The 23,021-nt window shown below is 38.2% G+C and overlaps 1 protein-coding gene across 4 annotated transcripts in view; it reads left to right on the top strand.

Annotated features, from left to right (window-relative positions):
* Positions 1-14,645: 14,645 nt before the first annotated feature.
* LOC116396739 (glutamate receptor 2-like) overlaps positions 14,646-23,021 on the top strand; it is a 49,548-nt gene continuing 41,172 nt past the window's right edge. For 2 of the 4 annotated variants that reach the window (XM_031871536.1, XM_031871534.1), the window contains exons 1-2: positions 14,646-14,973; positions 22,434-22,574. In XM_031871536.1, the coding sequence (XP_031727396.1) occupies positions 14,904-14,973; positions 22,434-22,574 (211 nt within the window). In that variant the 5' untranslated portion in view covers positions 14,646-14,903. The remainder of the gene's footprint in view (positions 14,974-22,433; positions 22,575-23,021) is intronic. The other 2 variants (XM_031871535.1, XM_031871533.1) reach the window with 1 other exon arrangement.

Raw genomic sequence — 23,021 nt, 5'->3', positions numbered from 1 at the left:
ATTTAAAAACTGCATTTTGTGTTTACTTGTGTTATCTTTGTCTAATATTTAAATTTGTTTGATGATCTGAAACATTTAAGTGTGATAAACATGCAAAAAAATAAGAAATCAGGAAAGGGGCAAACACTTTTTCACACAACTGTATATATTGTGTTTGGAAGCATCATGATTCTCCCTGTAATTGAGAGTGCCCACAATGTTCTGCTCGGTCAGAGAGATGGGCACCGAAATGTACTGTTAACTGATGTATTTACACCACAACACTCTGTCACAAGGTAAACAACAGAGCTTGAATCACATTTTCATCACTCAATCATATTTATATTGAATCAGTCGGGTTTATTGCCAACCGGGTTTTCGCATCCAAGGAATTTGCCTTGGTGTTTGGTGCAAAACAATAAAGTTAGTAATAGAAAATACAGATAAAAGTAAGTAATGCAACAGTCTAGAAACATAATTATAATAATCTATTTTAAAAACAAAGAGCTGTACAGTTTTATGCAATGTGCAAAATATCACAGAATAGATTAGAGAATATGTGCAATCATGTACAGAGATGATGATCCAAAAGGGTCGGCCGACGTCTCCGTAGGGTCCTGGCAGCCTACATGTGGTCTAAAAGGCAACCTATACATGGAAATGTATGAACTATAAGGCAAATACAGCACCCTGTATTCTGAGTATTTTTTAAGTAAGTCTTTCCCAGCGGCATTGTGTTTTTGAGCAGCTGTTAATTGTGGCTCCTGTAAAATCAAAAGGTTAGAGTCAAAGATCTATCCTCATAAAGGTGATGGTGAAACAGAACAATGATGTTCTTACTTGCAGCAGAGGTGGTAGAAGTACACATCTTTTATTGAGTAAAAGTAAATACTGCTCTAAACATTCTCTGTTACAATGAAAGTCACACATTCAAGATTTCACTTAAGTTAAAGTACTATTAACAGAAAAAAAATGTATTATATATGTATGTGTATATATGTACAGTATATACAGTATGTGTATGTTACAAATACATAGTTACTGATTGTATTGTTACGGATGCTTTAACGATATTGCAATATTTTAAAGTTACAGCTTTGTGGAAGTGGAACACATTTTAACAAATGTATGTACTGTTTGATCTGTAGTACAATATGATATTTTATAAATTTGTCTCAAGTTTTGTTTGTAAAATCTTCATCTGTGAAGTAAGTAGTAGCTAAAACTGTCAGATAAATCTATTGAAGTAAATTGTACAATATTTCCCCCTGAGATGTAGTAAAGTAGAAAGTAGAATGAAATTCAAGTACTCGAGTAGAGTAAAAGTACATACAAATAGCACGTTAGACAGGGCATTTGAGACGGATGAGGGAGTGCCAAAAGTACAGTGTTTTCTCATAATGTACTGCCATTGACTGAACCCTAAATTTGGAACTGATTATAGGGGAAGTAGAGTTAGTGTTCATTGAATTACTTTCAGTTAGTTCCAGACTCCAGTTGATTGGATTTTTTTTGTCATCGCACAACAAATCAGCTAGAGGTACAAAAATGTAAATGACAAACCTGTGTAGTTCTGAGCAGTATTTACATGTTTCAAATTATGTCTTTTAGTTTTTCCGGTCATTACAATTTTTGTTGTTCTTTTTAAGATTATTTCCTCAGGAACTCAACAAAAGTTTTTTTTTTAAATGATAGATTACTCCTTAAAAACTCGTGAATGAATGGATATTCACTCTACTGTCTTAAAACATTTTCTCCATTTCCCTAAAATTTAGGATGAAATTATGAGACTGTGATCAGACATAACAGATAATCAATTTTAGGGCAAATTTCAGCCTTCACTATGGAGTTTTGATCCATCTGCAATTAAATGAGCAGTTTATTTCCATGTCATCTTCTAACGTCTCGTGTAGTATGATAAGAGTAGCTGCAGTAAGTTTAGATTGATCAGATATAGAGTCCAAGGTTCATTTCTCAGATGGTTTGGAAGCTCCACTTGATGAGAACATGTTGACCGCTTTTAGACCTCACGGGGTGGAGGAGATGCACTGAATGTCCCCAGCTCTTTGAAAAATATATTGTGTAGTTCCCGAAGTTCCCCTTGGTCCACAATACAGATAGATTTGCAGACGACCACAGAAAGTGATTCTCTGATTATAAATGCAAGCTTCAAATAGAATGGTAGGATCAGCTACGACTCTAACCTACATTGACATGGTACCATCTGCAGGGGGAAACGAAATTGAGAAAAGGACCTGGTACCAGAAGTGAGTCAAGTTGAGCCAAACCATTTAATGGAAATGAGGCAATAGTCATTTGAGCTTGTATCGCTCTATTCACATGAAAACATAGTCCAAGAAGGGCAAGGATTTATTATAAAAACATTGCTTTCCTCTTGGCTTACAAATTGTTCACATCAATAACTACAGACAGCGTACATCCTTATTCTTCAGTGTAGCCTTCAAAATTGTATTCATAATGTAATAGCCTATTGATTACATTGTATAGACAGTCTAGGCGTCTTTGGACTTATAGTTCACGTAAAGGACAATGGGTCTGCATTGTGTTGGCTGATTGTTTTTTTTTCTGAAACCAGATGATGAAAGGAAGAAAGTAAGATAAGAATAGTGTACAAAGCCATGTACTGCTGTTATAGCTGCATCTGATGATTGCTGTGATTTTTAATATTGAATATACTGTATGTAGAAACGTGGCTGTCGATAAATCCTGATAATTATTTATAAGTTCTGTGTTTAAAGTATGCAATATTTAGTAATCACTCCTTGAGCTAACTTCTACAGTCAGATCACTGGGGGCTTATGTCAAAGTAGTGCTTTACATCTTTTACATGTTCTTGATCTGCTTCCACCTGACAATCAACACATGAGTGTTTTCCTTTTTTATGTTGCTGGATTTATACATTGCATGCCTGTCTTGATAAAACATCGCAATCCACCTTTATAAAATCTGTCAAAAAATTAACTTTTTTGTTTACAAAATAAGAAAAATACTATTCATCTCTGAGCTACAGCTCCCTCCACAAAAGTTATGACTTCAATTGTTGTCCGTTGTGCATATCAACATTCACAGACTGTTGTTTCCAATGCAGATTATTGTGGTGGAAGATACTCTTTTTAACCTCCCTGTGAGAAAACTCTCTGAATGGATAGAGCTCTTTCCCCAGCCTTGGTATCGTCTTCATGGGAAGAGGGTTAAGTGGTGAGATCAGGATGACACTACAGCAAGCCAGACATGAAAATACCTTCGATGTGATAACATTTATTATTTGGGTTTGGATGAGTTTGGATGACCTCGTCTACATATGTTTCGGTTTAAGCGATGCAAGTTGCATCTAAAAGAACATGATCAATTGCAACAACAATTATCACCTTAATTTTCTACCCAATTTTGAAGCTCTAGCGTGAGTTCAGTCTCTCAGTACGTTCATGCTGCTGTCACTCGCGCCCCTCCACTTCCCCATCAGTCCTCCCCCCACGTCATTTCATCAGCCACCACCACTACAGTCTGGACTCTATGGGGGAATTTATCTTGCTGCTCCTCAGGGAATAGAACCCTCAATTACAAATCTACTTGTAGAGTCTAAGAGCCAAAGACTAGACTTTATAATCACATCATCAATTGTAATGATCAAATATATTTTCTTCATTCAGTTGTCCGTCCTGATTAAAATCTCTGTGGTCGACAAATTATTCCACCTCATGGTGTTCCAACTTGTAAAGACACTGGATTCAAGCCAGAAGCTTTGAGAACAACAATCATCCAGAATAATTGTGAATCCCAGCTTCCAAAATAGTTAGCTGGAAATGAAAGTTTGGATTAAAGGAATAGTCTGACATTTTGGAAGATATGCTCATCCAATTTCTTGTAGAGATTTGGATGAGAAGATTGATATATCTTTAATGAATGTTAAGTACGGAGCTACAGCCAGGATGGAATTATCTTAGTTTAGCAAAACAATGGAGAACAGGGGAAACATCTATCCTTGCTCTGTCAAAGTTTAATAAGGACCCCAATCACATCTCCAAAGTTCACTAATTAACATGTGGCATAATCGTTGTACATCCTCAAACTAAAATTAGTAGTTTAATGGGTTGTTATAAATATGCAACTTTTGTTTGTTTACGAGAAAACTCCACAGGACACATTTAAGCAGTGAACAGGTAGGTGTTTTTCTTCTTCTTACTTTGAACAGAGGTTAGCTTTTCCCCCCGATTCCAGTCGTTATGCTAAGCTAATTTAATTGCCTCCTGGCTCCAACTTCATACTTAATTAGAGTGAGATCAATCTTCTGACCAAACTCTCTGCAAGAAAGCCAATAAGTGTATTTCCCTGTCATACAATTCCTTCAAACCTGAATCTGACTGATTTTATATTCACGCATTTAGTTTACATTGGATCCGAGAGCTCAACGCACTGCAAATTAAGAACACATGTGCATATAGTCAAAACACAAGCAAATTAAGAAAACAAATTACTTCTCTGCTCTTAGCTGTAAAGTTATCAAGTGGTAGTAAATGTTTCAGTAAATAAATAAACACTGCAGCTCCTCAAGTAAAGTTCCTTTGTCTTGCTTCTTAACTGCTCGGTGAAGTGAAGTAGATTAGCCTCAACGTGAGCATCAACTTTGGCCCTGGAGGGAAAGCAAAGTTTCCCCTGAGCTTCCCGACCACCGGATTTGTTTAATTTGTTTATCAGCAAATAGTTAAGTCAGAGCTGCCTATTCTTTCATTACAGAAAGGGTCGGTATACATTTGCAAATGTTATCTATACAATTAAACTGCAACTTATTTTGACTTGTTTTAAACTATAATCAGTTTCACTAGATAAGAAAACATGAAAACATCAATGTATTTCAATTTGATGAGGATATTCTAATACCTATACATTTGTAGATGGAAAGGGCAAGCAGGAATAATTATTATTTAGCTTCAAGGCATTTTCTCTAATCAACAAATGAACTGGGAATAGATATAAATCAACAAATGTATTTTTTCACCATAATGAAACACAATATTTCAGAGCTGTGCTAAAGTTTCTTCTGCTGGAGAGCTGTTTTCATAACATCACAGCTAGAAATATATTAGATCAAGTAATTGTTGGAATGCTGTTAATGCTGTCTTCGAATCTTTATTCCTCCTTATTTTATATTTCTTCCGTACGCTTTTTGCTACTTAACTCCTTCCACATTTTTTAAGCTACAGAAACCGTTTAACTATCAAAATGTTCAGCTCTTTCAGCTCATGTCTGCTATATCTCTTCATATTTCTAATCTTTAAACTTTTTGAATTATTAAGCTTTTTGCAATTTTTATTTTGAATGGGTTGTCTATGGAGAATATTTTTAAATCCTCTTAAACTTTTTCAAATTTCAAATCCTTCTACTTCCTCATACTTTCAGCTACAGACACCATTTTAACTTTCAAATGTTGAGAAAATCCTGATCTATTGCCGCATAATTCAGCTTTTTGATATCTTTTAAACTTTTTGAACTGTCCCATTTTAACTTTTATGATTTTTTCAGTCCTTTTCTGACTTTATAATGGGTGTGTATTGCGCAGCTTAGCGTGCGTGATGTCACCGCTAGAGTGAAGAGCAGCTTGAGATTCTTGTGAAAAAAACATTTGTATTTTGCCACTGAGTCCACAATCTTCACTCTTCATGCATCATTTCTGGATTTAAAAGTAGCTAATCTTGTCCTTGTCGTAGACAAATGACTGTGGAATCCCACAGATTTACACATTTGACACAGAAGTCTGTAATTGAGAGGAAAACCAACTTTCTGCTCCATAGAGACCAATGTTAAATTTTGCTTCAAAAACATCTTCCACGGAACACGGTACCCCATTTCTAGATCGCCATTTCAGCCACATTTTGTACACTACAGACACAATTTTTACAGGATCTGTTCTTAAACTCATCCTTCCTCTCATTTATTAATATCGGAGCAATAGGAGCTACGGTTATAGGAGTTTTGAGGATTTGTTTGAGAGGTGTTTCCCTGTTTTATCTCCATGAAAAGGCTGCAAGGACACAGGTGTTTCTGATTAAGCTAATTAGTGATGTTGATAAACACACAGACTCACAGACACACATGCACTCCTCTCTCTCTCTCTCTCTCTCTCTCTCTCTCTCTCTCTCATACAGTCATTCAGGTTCTTAAAGATCTTTAGAGGAAATAAAAGCCCCACAAAATGAATTCTAACTGAAATGCTTCTGATGAAGCCTGACATTTAATAACCTGTTTGTGTTTATCTAACATTATGAGTCCATCTCTTCTCCCCTTTCCCCCCCCCCCCCCCACACCCCATTTCAAAAGAAAAGCCCCACAGAGTGAATTCTAACTGAAATGCCTGTGATGAAGCCTGTCATTTAATAACCTGTTTGTGTTTATCTAACAATATGATTATGTCTCCTCTCCCCCACCCAGCCCCACCCTTTCAAAAATAAAAGCCCCATGGATTAACTATATTTAAACATTAAGCTCAAAATTTGGCTTTTTTGATTCATTTAATGAATGCTCTTACTAATACTGCGACAACTACTACTACTGCTGCTAATATTTCTAGTATTACTAATACTACTTCCTCTACTACAACTTTTGCTGTTGCTACTATTACTACTGCTATTACTGCTACCATCAATATTATTACTACCAGTACTGCTATTACTACCACTACTACTATTACTTATACTACAACTGCTACTACTACTACTGCTATTCATGCTACTACCAGTAGTATTACTACTACGGCTATTAGTACAACTGCTACTAGTACTACTACTACTGCTACTTCTTCTACTGCCATTACTATTACTACTATAACTACTTCTACTACTACTACTGTTATATTAAATACTACGACCAATACTACAGCTATTACTACGACTACTGATACTACTACTTCTACTACTTCTTCTAATTACTAATACTTCTACTACTACTAATACTTCTACTACAACTACAACTTCCCCTACTACAAATATCACTACAGGACTTTTCCCTTTCAAAATGTTCAGCTCTTTCAGGAGAGGGGTGCTTTGACTTTTCATATTTGTAATCTTTTAACTTTTTGAAATATTAAGCTATTTGCAATTTTTTTTGAATGGGATCTCTATGGAGAAAATCTTCAAATCCTGTTAAACTTCTTCAACTTTCAAAGCCTTCTTCTTCTCATACTTTCAGCTACAGACACCATAGTTAGACATTTCAAGTAGAAGGTTTTTCAGCAGTGCAGTTTAAATGCTTTCGGGCTTCAACATTTTTCAGACAGGTAGTCTCCCATTTCTTAATTTTCAGCAATTCTTTTACAATTAATTTCAGCTTTCAGCATTCCAACGCATTTTCAGCAGGAAATGCATTTTCTAGTTACATTTATACTGCAGTCTGCATAATTGGCTGACAGTTGATTAAACACAAGGGAAAGTTAAGTCTGTGTTGTGAATGTAAATTAAACAGTAAGATGAGGACAAAGAGAGCACTGGCTGCATTGTGGGTTAATTTGGTTGTCCCTCTAAAGCTGGTTAGATGGCTTTGTTGTTCCTCCATCAGGCTCTTTTTCTTGGTCGAAGCCCTCAGAGGTAAAGATTGCAAATGTGAAATGCCTCACTTCCTGGACCTCAAAGATCAGTCAAATCATCAATCACGGTCTAATGCAACTTTTTCCCACAACTTTCCACTGCACCTCACAGTCTGCATTTTCGCTGTGACAATGAGCCACCTCTGATAAAAAAAATGTGAGTTACTGTTGAAAGTGTATTAAGACATGTGAACAAACCTATTCTCTTCTATTGTTGCCCTTGTTTCTTCACCATGATAACTGCCTCCAATAGGAACAAAAACATACACATGACATTTCAGTCATTTAGCAGACGCTTTTATCCAAAGCGACTTACAATTCAGATCCTATCTACACCGTAGGCAAAGCTACGGGAGCAATTTTGGGGTAAAGTGTCTTGCTCAAGGACACATCGACATGCGACAAGTGGAACCTAAGCCGGGGATCGAACCGCCAATCCTCTGCTCTCCATTTAGCCACAGTCGCCTGTGGCGACATCACACACACACACACACAACGCCTACAAAGTTGGCCTCCCCATCCCCAACCTCTCGGACTTCCACAGCAAAGCCATTACAAGCAGTTAACGCACCATATCACATGACCTCAGACATGACCCTCCTTCTGGTCATAGATACAGATCCCTGGCCTGGAAACAGCACAATATAGCAGGAGTTTTGTCTTGCTGTATTAAAAAAAAGACACCACCTCTCCAGACTGGAGTCATAATACATACATTTATTGTAATGAAAAGAGGATGATATTTAATAGTGCTAAGATTGATCCAGGGGAAATTCACTTCCTGGGTACTGTCACCACCCTTACTAAAGGTGTAGCCCATACACTGCCATTCACAAGTTTGGTATCACCTGTGTTATTGATGTTTTTCTTTTTTTTTCGATATTCAATTGAAAGATATTGTGAAATATAAAATATTATTGAATATTGTAACAGTCATGGAAAAAGTGTAATTCAAACACCAAATATATCTTTTACATTTGACATAGGTTTGGCCCCAGAATAGTAATTCACTTCGTAAAACCCCCACAGTGTTACATGAAAGGGGAGAGAAGACTTTTGTGACCATTTCCCCTAAAAATAGCCTTCAACTTTGAATTTGTTTGTTTCAAGTGACCCTTCATTATTGAAACACAATTGGGCATTTGTGCTCTAAATAATTTGGGTTGCAGTCTGTCTTTGAATCCTCTGCACTCTACTCAGTGGTTAGATTGAAGAAGTTTGAACTGTGATTTGTCAGTCCATAGTATGTTCAGCTGATACTCTGTAATCCAATTCCTATATTGCTAACGTTTGACTAACCTTCTATTTCTATTGGGAAGTTTAAAGAATAGCTTTTCTTAAGCAACACACCTGTTAATATTCCAGCTTTTATAGGCATTATAGTGCACTTGACACTGAAACATGAACCTGTTCCTATTTAAATCTGCACACATAAGCTTCCAAGCGTCGTCTTTTACCAATGACTGGTGACTTATTTTATTCTTATTTAACTGTTGTTAAACTCTTTCTGCCCTTCAGTTGTCAGTCTGGTTGAATCATTGTACAGTATTTTGTTCTCTATGGACATGACTTTCTTTGCAAACCCTTCTTACAAAATGACATCTATTTTTAAAAAGGATTTTGTAGAATCTAAAAGCATGAAAGACTATTTAAATTATAGAGTAGTCCTCTTATCTGACTGGACAAATCCAGTTTCCGGTTGTGTGTGTTGATTGTTACTTTTGTACTTGAATGCAGGACTTTTACTTGTAACACTGTGATTGTTGTTTTACTTAAATACAATATTTGAGTACTTCTCCGACCACTGCTGATATCATGTGACTCCACCTATCCTGCTGCCTTTGAACATGTCTGTTCTTTCTTGTCTTGATGCTTGAACATTACACAGGGGTTAAATGTGGAATACATCTGTTGTTTATAAGTACAAAATGCATTTCAAATTAATTTACTGTTAGATGTAAATGTATGTTTGCAGAGAAATCAAAATTCAGCCTATGTCTGAAATAAACATTACAGACTTACGTCCAATTTAAATTCATGAAATGCTGTCTGCCTTCTCTAAATAGGGTTTCATTTTGTCAGGAATGGGGAGAATTAATTAAATTGATATAAAGACATGTTAGCGTCCCTGCACTTCAGACCTTCTTTACACAGAAGGCTTACTGCTCCAGACTGTGAGTCATGGAGCTGTGACTCAGTCACCTCATATGACAACTGCAGGTTCAGTTACTTGTTGACAGAACAGAGGAAAGCAAAGATGTGCATTTTTAGTTAGTAGGATTTACAAAATATAGTTTTCACAATTACATATATGTTCTGTATACAATCAGCAGATTGTGTTTGTTCTGTTTGAACACAGTTTTTCTCGAGGAAGGGACAGGACCCTGGTCATACTGAAGACATTACAGTAAACAGAATGTCAAATTAACACAGCTTTAGGGCTATTCAGTAGTGTGTGTGTGCGTGTGTGTGTGTGTGTGTGTGTGTGTGTGTGTGTGTGTGTGTGGTATCTGGAGATACCCTAGGAGACCTTATCTGTGGTAGAAAATCACATTTAATTGTGTTTTTGTTCCAGTTGGGTATGTTCAAAGACGGAGTTTAGACAGATCTAAAAGCTGATTACTACAACACAACCAAGAAATGCAACAATATGATATGATCTCTTAAATTAATGAGGGAATGCTGCGAACCTGTAAATATTTTGCACATCACTTCAGGTGTTCAGCATGAGTCCAAAGCAGTGGTGGAAGAGACAAGATATTCAGAGCCTGCAGTCAGGCAAAGGAGCAAAGCCGCTCTGAAGTCCTGAGTCTGGGGACCAAAGATGGAAAACCTTGCTTGAGGGCAGCCCTGCTGCTGATGCACAGCAGAGCTTGTTGGACTGATCAATCTTAGAAATAATTATATTCTACCAGCTGAGCTTATTATCACAATTGCAGCTATTCAATTTAATTCTCCAATCAGAAAAAGCATGTTTTATAATGTAGATTTGGTCATTACACAGTTCACAATTATTGTTTTGTTTTGCATCTGATCATCCTGGTGGAACAAACCAGGGATAAGGATAAACAGTAGAGAGCATAAGATGAAAATTTGTAATTACCAAGCTTCAAACGACAAGATAAAAGCTACAGAGTAAACACATTTTCTAAAAGAGCTAAATCGTCTAAACACAATGAAGTGCAAGAGACAAACTTGCATGTCAAGTATAATTCCAGGCATTATTAAAGGAATATTTTAGACATTCAAGAAAATATACCTATTTGTTTTGTATCCAAGAGTTAGATAAGTGCCACCCTCTGTCTGTACAGTAAATGATGAAGCTGCACATGGTTGGCTTATTTTAGCATTAAGACTGAAAGCAGGGAGAAACAGCAAGCCTGGCCCTGTCCAGAGGTAACACGTCTGGCACAGAACACTCCAGGCTCACAGACAGTTTAGTTTGCAGCCACAAAGTCCCCCCTTTGATGGGTAAATATAAATCAACACTTTATTTGTCTGTATATATTAAGGTTTGAGAATGAGAAGATGGAAACCAAGATGATGTCACTTTACTACCATCTTCTGGACCAAAGGAAAAATAGCAGCCTGTCTTTTGATTTTCTAAATTATTACACACTTCTTACACAAAAAGAAGTTATACAGCAAAAAGTGATGAAATGGAGATATTGACTCACTCGTTTTTGAATACTTTACACAAGGTAATGTTTGATGGTATGTGGTCACAGTTCAGGCCATCACAGTCATAAAGAAACTTTAGACAAAAACATTAAAGGGGGGGGGGGGGGGGGGGGGCAGTAAAGTTAAATGGATTTTCTTGTTAATATGTAACACAGTATGCAAAAATAAACCGTTTTTATTTTTTTTGGTGATATCTTAAATTAGATTTTCCTCCAATAAACCCTATGGAGCTCAGGATTTTAAAGTGTATCTCCGATTACACTGTTTAGACACTCCAATCTCCACTATACAGTTATAGAAAATACTGTTACCATTTTTAAAGATTTTACAGAACTCGTTGGCCATATCAGGACACTGTGTTACCTGCTCTTTGGTCCTCAGGCAAGAGGATGGGCTGAGGGTTTTATATGTGTTTATACGGCCCAATATCAATCTCCACCCTCACGGACTCACGCAAAGTCCGTGAGGGTTTAGGGCTGTCCTGCTGTCAAATCATTGAGTGTTTGAGGGCTCTCTGGCAGACATTTTGAGCCCTTTACCCTTTCCGTAAGTCAGCATTAGATGCAGACTTAAGGGAACCCACAAATCATTGCAATGTGATGTTAAACACGGGGTAACCAGTGGACGTATGAGACGTAAAAAAAAAGGTAAACAAAGAGGACGGCTCACGTGTGTTCAGCTTGTCATAATACATTTACTCAGAAACATTAAGGGTTAAAGATGGAACAAATAAAAAAAACATGAAATCAGAGGATATTTATTTATTTATTCATCAAATATTTGATTTTGTCATTGAAGCTGTTTTGACAAAAATGAGTAAATATATTATATGAAATTACCTCTCATCTTGTGAGGAAAGAGCCTGGAAGACTTTCAAATCAGGGAGTACAAAAATAAATTGTACATGCACAATTGTACATCATATTTTTTGTTGTTGTCATGGAAATTTGATATGTTGCAGCAAAGTGCTGTCCCATTCGTATTTATACCATTTCAAGCCCTCACAGCCTCTCACACTCAACCACTTACCAGACGTCAGTAAGTCCTTGAGGGTTCAGGCTTTGAGGCTTTAGGGGGGACATTGGGACTCTGCCTACTTCTTGGTTCCATCATGTTTGGGGAGATGATGGGGAGGAGCATATGTCCGATTTTAATAAAATATGTTTTCATGAAGCTGGGAGTTGCATAGATGTTTGGATCTTTATTTGCCTTTACAATTTGAGAATGAAATTGTATACATTGTAAATATCTGTTTGGCAAAATTATCTTTTTAAATGTATGTACTGTATTTACAGTATGAAGTGGTTTCACCAAGTGCTGGTTTAGTCCACTCCTGTTACGTGCAGTCTATATAACGGGTGTTTGTGTGTCGTGGTGGCTAAAATAAGTTTTACTGACGTCCCCGTCCACAGCAGTACGTTACTTTGCCCCCTTTTTGCTTCTCCAATCCAGGGACGTGCCAACCGTCATCTGTAGGTAGCCTACCTCAATAAACCCCACTTCGTAAGACCCAGGCTATCCCTTAAAGTCAACCAGTCTGCCAATGTGGGGATGGTCTGGATATTTGGATTTGGACTTTGAAACAACTGTGCTGAAAATGGTTTGTCATTGTTAATTATTTCAGTCAGTCACTATGGTGACATCTGTTGATCAACCCTTGTTACTACATTTGAATGGAAAGACTAAATGGAAGACCTCATGGTGAAAGTGTGAGCCAGAATGTCAGAGAATTTAAGTGTAATCCTAGATATTTTGTTGGACGAAATGTATGTTATAGAAACTGAGTAAAGTCCAACTTCAAATTTTGTGACAGGTTTGCAGGCACATCCCATCTTACACCACATGTCCCAGATACATTATGTGACATGACAAGGCCTTGTGACTTTTGCCATGTTAACTAAATTGACATTTTGCTCTAAAAGCTGATGCTGTGTTGAGTAGTTTGCTTTGAGCAAAACCTCACTCGGCTGAAAAATCATTTTACCTCCTCATTCATCCGAGTATAGGCGTATATAACTGATCGTAAAATAATACTGATTATTACGTGTGGTAGGGCTATGCCTCCCAGCATTCTGGTTGTTTAGGTCTAAATCTGCTGTGATATAGCTTTCATCAGTGCTTGCCTTTAGGGCTTGTTTCCTACATATTTATGACCAAATATGCATTGTTAAGAGAATGATCAAAAGATCAATTGAGGTTATTTTCTTAGACTTGATAAATCCCCTCCAGAGCCACAGAATATTCGTCATGATGACTAAACTGACTTAGATGTATCTCTTTAAATGTTTAAAATCTGTGGAAATCCACTTTAAATCTTCAGAATAGCTGAAGTTGTTTTTAAGATACTTCGATGACAGTTACCTTTATTTTACTTTTTTTACACTCACTTTTTATAAATGAAATAAATCAATATTTTCTTTTGCATCTGAAGAGCCTGTCTAGTCCTTTTTCTTTATGATGGATCTATAAAATAAAGGATTAACATGAACCATAATTTAGCAGTGCAATATAGTCATTATCATTAAAAATAAATGACGTTAGGACACCATCTGCACAGAATAGTGTAATTTCGTCAGGTTCTGGGCAAACACAGACAATGGACAAAAATCTAAATTGAAGACATAGCTTGCCAATTAACTTAAAACTTCTTTGTTTCAACATTTCTGGAAGTGGAAAAGTAAGTAAGATGTTTATCAGTCTCAATAAGAAGTATGCATCACAGGTGAATCAAGTGGTCCACATACACTACACGGACAGAAGATCATGTAATTCATTAGTTGAGAATCGGAAAGAACACAGGGAAAGGGAACATGAAGGCCCATACGTGATATATTATGCTACAGCCAGACAAGAGTTTACATCAAGAGGAACTTAAGGATAAAAAACAATGATGACTAAATTAATAATGGAAATGAATCCATTCAACTTTACACTATAGCCTACCTGTATTTAAAGTTCTTAGGTGTATCTGATTTTATTTTTCCTTTGGAGAGGAAGAAACAATGTGAAAGTAAGCTTGGGTTATTTTTTTATATTTTGTTTATACTTATATGTTAATGTTATTACATTTTTTTTCTGTTGTCATCGGACTAGAGAGGGGCTTTGTGTGTACATACGTCATACTATTTTTTTATTATTATTATTTATTATTATATGTATGAATTATGTCACTGTATGACACCCAAGAGGCCAAACAGAGACATAAGTGGCTGCCTACTCAGATAGGGCTGCTGTGTGATATCAGGTAAAATCACTAGTTACATGAAAAATGATACAAAATGGAAGGCTATGCGTGATAGTCCTGCAGTATGAATATATCATGCTTACGCTAATGTTAACGTACTGTACTGCTATTTCTGCAATCCTCATTTTGGTCTCATAAACGCTGTTTTGCGTCTCGCAGTCGGCTGCTCTCGGTTCCTTCTCGTGTCTCATCGGTATTCCTGGGCAATCCTCGGCGCGCGCCCCCAGTCCAGCAGCAGCAGTAGCGGCACGCGCATCTCAGGAGAGAGGACAGGGCATCTGCAGAGCTCGAGACGCTTCTGAGCGAACCTGGAATGACGCCATGAGCTCGCATCGTGTGTGATGAAGGTAATGTTCTGGTAGGAACCTGCTGCGGCGTCGCGCGAGGAGCCTGAACACGACCATGAAGCTGCTGCTTGTGGTGACACTCTTATGGCGCGAGGCGTTGTGCGGATCTCCGAGCGTCCAGATCGGTAGGATTCTCTTCTCTGCCATCGCCCCACCGTTCTCATCATCACCTCTCCCGTTCATCCGTCTGTCTAAATTTATTCTCACCGTTCGCTTTTCTCCTTCACCCGTTCATCGTCCCCCGTGTCTTCCTCCTGCTAAAATGGGCCTATCTCATTTCTGTCCTCCTTGTGCCGCTCTTAGTACCGAGAGGCCTCCTGGCTGTACGGCGGCTGCTGCAGTGTTCTAATTATGTCAACATTTTCATCTTTTGTATTTGTGTATGTGCTTGTATGCGCGTTCATCTTAACTTAGGAGTGGAGCGTGTGGTGCGTGCATATGTGCGGGGTTTGTTTGTCTTCAAGGTGTTGCTTGCACAGCAGACTGGCACACGGCTAAAACCAGGTGAATCCACAATGATTCAAATTCGACACTTCAGACGTATTTCCTGAGCTCCATTCTTTGTTGCACTGCATACAACCCCTGAAACAATGTGTTGGATTTTCAGCCCTATGTCATTGCATTCAAATATATTCATAGTCTATATAGACGCACAATTACTTTAATTTTCTATTGCTAGAATGAAAATATTACATTTAGTCAGCCATCAAAATTATTTCACAATATTTATTGTGGCGCTTTTTCAGTCATTTCACATTAAAGGGGTTGTCAAATGTCATTTATTTTCTCATAAAAATACCCAAATTTATAATTAATTGATCACATTATAAAGTATTGTGTCTCCAAAGCCTTATTCCTGTGTGCCATGAACCCCATGAGTCCAAAATCTGTTAATACGACTTTGTCTCCATTGAAGATGTATAACAGATGCGGACCGTATCTTTTTATTGGATACAGCTGCAGCGCATATAAGGTTGCCAGCCATTGACTTGTGTTGGGCCAAACTTATATAGAACTATTGCTTCACGCCAATCAAATGAATAAAAAAACACCTCACAAAGGATTTAAAAACCACTGGTACAAATCAAATAGAAATAAAATGCTATTGCGACCTACCGAAGTACTATGTATGCCTGGCATGCGTAAGAGTTGCTCGCAGAGAACCCATGGGTGCACAGCCGTTTGATTATAAATCAGTCATGAGAGTCTACAGCAGGGGTCAGTCATAGGCGGACCGCGGTCCGGGTCCGGACCCAGACGCCGTTGTATCTGGACCTGGACCTAAAACCGATGGATAATTGAGAATTATTACATTTTGACGGAGCACTTCTATTTTAACAAGCACAGCTTTTCTAGCCTTTACTTTACTCATTCAGCGGTGCAGGAAACACACCCACCAATTACATGTGTTGTAAATCACATCACGTGATGCTACTCAGCCAATCAAATATGTGTATTCCAATAAGGATGTGGTCAGAGGGACCAGAGCCTTTAACCAAGAATGGACCGACTCTTAAATGTCCATTCTTCCCACTGGCAGTTTGAAACCAGTGTGTCTCATATGTTCAGAGACTGTGGCGATTATTCAAAGCAGCAATGTGAAGCGACGCTAAAGAGACAAAGCACAAATATTTTGAGCAAACGTACCCACTCACATCCGAAAAGAATTCACAGAAAATAAATCTAAGAGCAGAATATGATCAGAATCCTAACGCATGAATTCACTCCCCAACAATGATGTTACCAGAGAGGTAATGGAGCTGAAACAAGAGGCTTCAATAACCACGGACAAAGTCCCTGCACACAGAGTTCTCTTTTTAGAAGATGAGAAGAATATAATATGTTTTTTTATATAATATTGTGTTTTTTTTGGTTGACATCACTTCACACCTGAATGAACTGAACATAAAGCTGCAGGGCAAAGACAATTCAGTTTAATTAATTTTTAAAGTACTTAATTTTAGGAGTTAAAAGCTTTCTGTTACGTATTTTATTTTTTAAATCCAGCCCTTATTTTACTTGAAACATTTACTTTTTATTTGATTATGTATTATTTATAATTCATCCAGTTAAATTTGAAAACTGATAATAAATATTGTTGATTATTCAATTGAACTTTCTTTTATTTGATTTGACAGTCAGTTGTGGACTACATACAGACGTTAATACAAGCTAGGCTGCTTCAATATGGGACTAAATCATGTCATCGATATTACTGTGATGCTCCGGACCTTTGCATGAGGACATTCTCTCTAACTGGACCTCGTTGAATTTTAATTGAATACCTCTGGTCTACAGCCATGGTAGTGACTCTGTGAGGCTGCTCAGTCTTGTTTTGAGCTAAATGCTAACTTCAGAATGCTAACCACACCCAAGAAAATAGCATGCTTACTTTACTTACTTCAGGTCAGTGTCTGTGCTTGCTAATATTTGCTAGTTAGCACTAAACACAAAGTACAGCCGTGGCTGAGAGGAAGGTCATTAGTTTTGCAACTATTTGAAGATGGCCATATAAAAAGCTAAATGATTCCCAAAGTTATTGCAAATCGTCCTATGGGCAACATGAATGTCTACACCACATTTATTGGCAAGCCATCCCATAGTTGAGACTTTACAACTGAAGGTCACATATTGTGCAAAATGCACTTTTTCATGGCTTTTAAACATAAATATGTGTCCTGGGTGTGACAGAAAAGACCACCCTCTCTTTTCTCCGGCTCCATCGATCAGAAAACGTGTGTAAAAACAAGCAGATCAGATTTGTCTCCTCTTCTGACGTCAGATGGGGTTTGTATGCCCGATCCATGGAGTCGCTGCTGAATCCACCGCAGTCCGTCATTGTGATTTCCTCGCTATCATGAACCTGCACACACTACACTACAAGTGCGCGAGTACAGAGCAAGATTCGCTTCACAACTTAAGCTCAGGATGGATCTGTACCTGCCGTCTGTGACCCAACTTCAAACTTGGAAGCTGTAAGTTTTAAATAGCAAGTGTAGTCGTCGCCTTTTGTGAAACTTTGCATTTCACAGCATAAATATGGCGGTAACTGTCCGACAAGTAAAAATGTTTCAAGTGAAAAGATCTAAGTTACTCTGTGAAAAATGAAAAAAAATCCCAGAGCACTTTTTATACATCAGTAAGTCCACCTTGAGTTAAGTGGACATGGTACAGGATAAAATAACTACGGTAAGTGGAACCGGTCTGACATTCATGATGATACATGGGACAGCTCCTACAGTAATCAATATACCATTACTTTGGTTACGCCTGTACGTTTATCCGGTGTCTTTTTACCAGAAATAAGAAACTGACTACTATTACGATCAAGGTTTTTTTGCTCCCAATCTTAGTCATTAAATATGGACTATCTGCTGGTACAGAGTCACAATCCAATGCATCTATTTTCCTAAAAAGTAAAGCTGATTAGTGCACACTACATTAAAGTTTTTAACATCCATTCAATGTACATGCTTGACAATTGAAAGGCTCTGCATTACATTAAGCAAAAAAAAAAAAAATGTTTGTATCCAAGCTGTTCCTTAATGTTTTTTACTTCCACTTTTTACAAAATGAAGTATAAAATCACAAACCTTCTCTGTAATCTTTTTGGACTTGTCGCTGTCTCTCTCCCTTTTAAAGTGTGCTCCAGTGTTTGTTGCTTCGGTGCAGCCTTTGTTGAATGAACTGTATACCGTTGATTGGTTTTTGTTTTTGTCTGTGCAGAATACATTGATAAATTACTCGTATTGGCTTTGTGCTCGCGGGGCTTTTGTTGCCCTTGAAGTGGCGTGGTGACTGTTTGTGGTCTCCATCTCTGTCTGTGGAGAAACACCATGCACCATAGATGACAGCAAAACGAGACTATCACACTGAACTAAAATGAAACAAGTGTACATAGATAAGGTAAATAACATAAATACACGGTCTCATATTGCATTTTGCTGTTTTCTTTTGCTGATGTGTGGTGTTTGAAGAAGGCCTAATCATGGCTGGAAATACAGACCACAGCAGAGAATCCCCGTATTGTCTCCACACACTAGAATCATCCATATTACAACAATGATGCAGGAGAATCAAAGTCAATACCAACCCTGTTCCCCTCAGGGAAAAATACTTACTTGCTTTCTTTCTGTGAGAGAGATCAGACGGGATTCTTGTGTCCTGGAGAGGTTGGAAGGAGGTATTGTTTCTGAAACCTTCAGTTTCAAATATAGAGGAATTAGATATTTATTCAGAGAGTGCAGTTGGTGACAGTGTGGGCTCCATATTAGCTCTGACAGCTTGATGGAGTAGCAGCAGTGGGGCGGAGCTTAGCGAAGGGTCAATTTGAGTCCCATACAGACTTTCTGTGTATGGAAGTTTTTTGGAAGCTTGACTCATCTTGCTCTCTTTCCTATGCCCTCTCCTCTCCTGCTCCCTAAGCTTGTACACTTTGCTTCCTCTTTTCTTCCTCCTCATCTGTCCCTCCCTGATGTCTCCTGTCCTCTTCTATCCCTATGTTTCATCCATGGCCCCTCACTGTCAGGTAAACAAACACTTAATATGAATTACAGCATCTTCTGAAATACAGGTCAGTAGTCAAATATGGCCAACCAACATTTAAAGAAAGAAGCTCCAACATGTCATTTTTACATTTGTGTATGGATTAAGCAAACAAGATACAATGTGATTATTGGTGAGCTTTTGAGCTGTTGCTAGGTGTATTTTATAATGGAGCCAGGCTGGAAGGTTTCCCCCTGCTTCCAGTCTTTATGCTAAGCTAAGCCAAACACATCCGTACTATTTATCCATACTTACCACAAGGACATGAGACTGTTATCAATCTACTTGTCTCACTTTCATGAAGAAATCAAATAAACGTGTCTTAATATTGGGGTGTAACGTACAGCATTGTGACTAAATGCGTCACAAAGTGGCTGACAAATAAGTGAGCAGCTTCAATATATTTCAAACAGCAACAGCACATATTACATAACAATAACAACAGCGACAAACATCAGGAGATACACAGTTCCATTCATGCGCACAAACGGTTCACACTCCACTACCTCTGCTTCTTTCCACATGGACTGTGTGTGACATAATTAAACCACATCTTAGTACCAGGAATCAGTGGTGGAGGAAGTACTCCGATCTTTTACTTAAAGAAAAACTCTTTCTCTCAAACACACACACTCATACACACAAATGCATGGGTTTCTGTGCGAAGAAATATGAATATGAAAACCAAATCCATACCCAATAAATGAATAGGTAGGTTTCCACTTGCACAGATATTTAGTCTTTGACCGTCAGAGTGAAGCACATTTACTCCCACTGAATAAATGCAGAAACACACTGAGCGATAGGTAGGCTACATTACACTGGAGTTGCTAGGCAACAGCCAGAATCCTGTGAGGACACTAATTCTCGCATGTTCCTGTAGAAAGTTAGAGATGGATCGTAATACAATCTGCGTGGAGAAGGCGAACACTAAATGTGGATGAGCTGTAAACTCCACAAAGAGAGAGCTGAATACATGAGCTGAGGCTCTGCACCATAACCTGAAGTGGATTATGAAATGATTCATTGAAAATGGGCTGTGTGGGTGCTCTATGGTTGATTACAGTACTTTGCCGCTTGTTTAAATAGCCTCAAATGTACCGATCTGAGCATGAGTGTATGTGGTGGGCATGTGTGCCTGACTATGTATGTTTGGTGAAACCCACTCAGTCCGCTCTTTTGATTTTGTTGCTAGGTTGCTGGTAATTTGGGTATCCATTTTTATATGGTGAAGAAGGTTGTTTTGACTGGACTGATTTAAAATTGAATGGTGATGTGACAGTTTTTATATAACCTGACACGGCAGATGGTTTGTTCACACAGAACCATCTGAGAAGCCGTCACTGGAATACCTGGCAGGTGATTGGACAAACCGTCTGTCAATCAAACTCTTACCAAAGCCAGTTGGAAGAAGAGCAAAAATATCCTTTGCGTCAAGAAAAGTCTTCAGTCCCATTCTTTGCTCTTCTTTCAATGAATAAATACTCTCCAGTTCTGATATAACTGATGGTATTGCCGCGTTTGTAACCTCTTTAGGAGCCGCCATTGTTGTTTTGAATGAACAGTTTCCTCTCCGTGTCGTGGCGTCACACGACACGCCTATACCACGCCCTTGCTGACAGTAGCTCCTTATCGGACGCTGATGACTTGAAGCCAGATGGATTTGTTGTGACAGAAACACTACCATTAAGTTGGGGCTGAAATGAAGAGAAGAGACGCAGTTCTTGGAGTAGCAACCGGCGGGAAGTTTTTTTATGCGCACACGGCAACATCCAACAAGTCCGATGTATTAGTTATTACAGCTCACTCTTGTAGTCTAACTTCAGCCCCTTATGTCACCTTCCACCAATTTCATTGTTCCTACTTAAACACCTCACCCCAATAATGTTCCTACAGTCCCATATTCTATAAAAATATTGACAGCAGGCTACGAGTGAAGGAGCCCACGTGACGTCCTGACAAAGTTAATGGCCGATTATTAATAGTGGCCTTGTTTCTGACGACAGAAGCTCAGCGAGCATGTTAAGACTTGTCAGTCACAGAAGCCCATAATTCTGCCTTCCCCTGAGTAGATACTCGCCTTATATTGCCCCAGCTTCCCTACTCAGGTCCTAAGATTGTGTGTCTGGAAATATGACCTCATTCTGCCAGCTCCCCCACAAGTGGTTCAGCTGAGCTGAGGAAGAATTTTATTAATTGATATCGATTTTTTTTCTTCCTCTGTTTGCAATTCAGTCTTCTTTTAAAAATAGTTATCAACGTGTATTGCGAGTCCCCCTGTGAACACATGTTGGTATGTTCTTACTGATCTGACAATACTCACTATATCCAGTATGTCTCAGGATTCAAGATGGTCTTGTTATACAACTGTGAAATGCTTTCGCTGGGAGACTCCAAGAAAGGAAGAAACATGTATATTAAAAGTCATACAAAATATAATAAAACAACATACGATGACACATCAGTCACTCAGCTAACCACTCTGTCTCGCCGCAATATATATCTGCCTCTCGGCCAGTGACAGCTGAGATGGGAAGATGAATGGATGGATGTCTACAAGAAATGATGAATTCCTCATTGCATCGATTTATTCATTTCTGTCAAGATTATTCTCAAACTGCTTTAGCAACATAACATTCTGTTAGTTTCTAGCCATCTCACTGCACATGTTCCTCTGCATTTTCTTCCATCCATCATTTTTCTTGTGTACCTTCTCTTTTCAGTCAAAATTCTGCAGTAATGTACATTGTTCTGTAGCACTAAGACTCCAGAGGTGTTTTCACGGTATCCACCTTACTCAAAGATGCCACCTGGTCGTTGTTGGAGAAAACAACAACTCCTTGGTGTTAAAATTAAAAAGTAAAATGCTGCGTGGGATCGTTACTGATTCTGGGGCAGAGTGGCAAAAGAATATGAGAGACAACTGTGATATTGCTTTATTATGGTGTGCAGAGTAGTTACAACCGTGTATTCTTGTTAATATAATTGATATTGTATAAATGTATTTCTAACCATGGTCTTGTCTGTGTGTCTGTCTCAGGTGGTTTATTTCCCAGGGGGGCAGATCAGGAGTACAGTGCATTCAGAATTGGCATGGTTCAGTTTGGGATGGCAGATTTCAGACTGACTCCACACATAGATAACCTGGAGGTGGCCAACAGCTTCGCTGTCACTAACTGCTGTAAGTATCTTTTTTTAAATCTTTGTCTGAACCCAGTTTGATAAACTCCAGATGTCATTATTGCAACAGAGTACCGTACAGAATACTGCAGGGTTTTTTGAAGCCGCTACCAATATCAATATCAATATTTGATCTGATGTTATTCTATATTTTATCTTATTGTCAACAAATCTCATGATGAGACTCAAACCAATATGTTATTGGCTTTGACGTCACAACTCTGTATGTGGCTCTCAGCCTCAAGTTCATCGGTTCTTAATGAAGATCTTCAAAAACACCTCAAAAATATAAATTTCCGATGGATTTTCACAGCGAAAACAGCACTGATAATCTTGATAATCTCTTTCTTAAAAAGAGACTGTTGTATATAAAGTATACATCGACATATGTCCTCAACACTCACCCGACCAAACAAGGCCTCCGACACTGCCACGCTGCATGTAGAGT

The sequence above is a fragment of the Anarrhichthys ocellatus genome, unplaced genomic scaffold, assembly GCF_004355925.1.
Source record: "Anarrhichthys ocellatus isolate YVR2014 unplaced genomic scaffold, GSC_Weel_1.0 scaffold58, whole genome shotgun sequence".
Taxonomy (NCBI): Eukaryota; Metazoa; Chordata; class Actinopteri; order Perciformes; family Anarhichadidae; genus Anarrhichthys; species Anarrhichthys ocellatus.
Note: the sequence above shows the minus strand (reverse complement) of the source record. Positions and strands in the feature narration are given on the sequence as shown.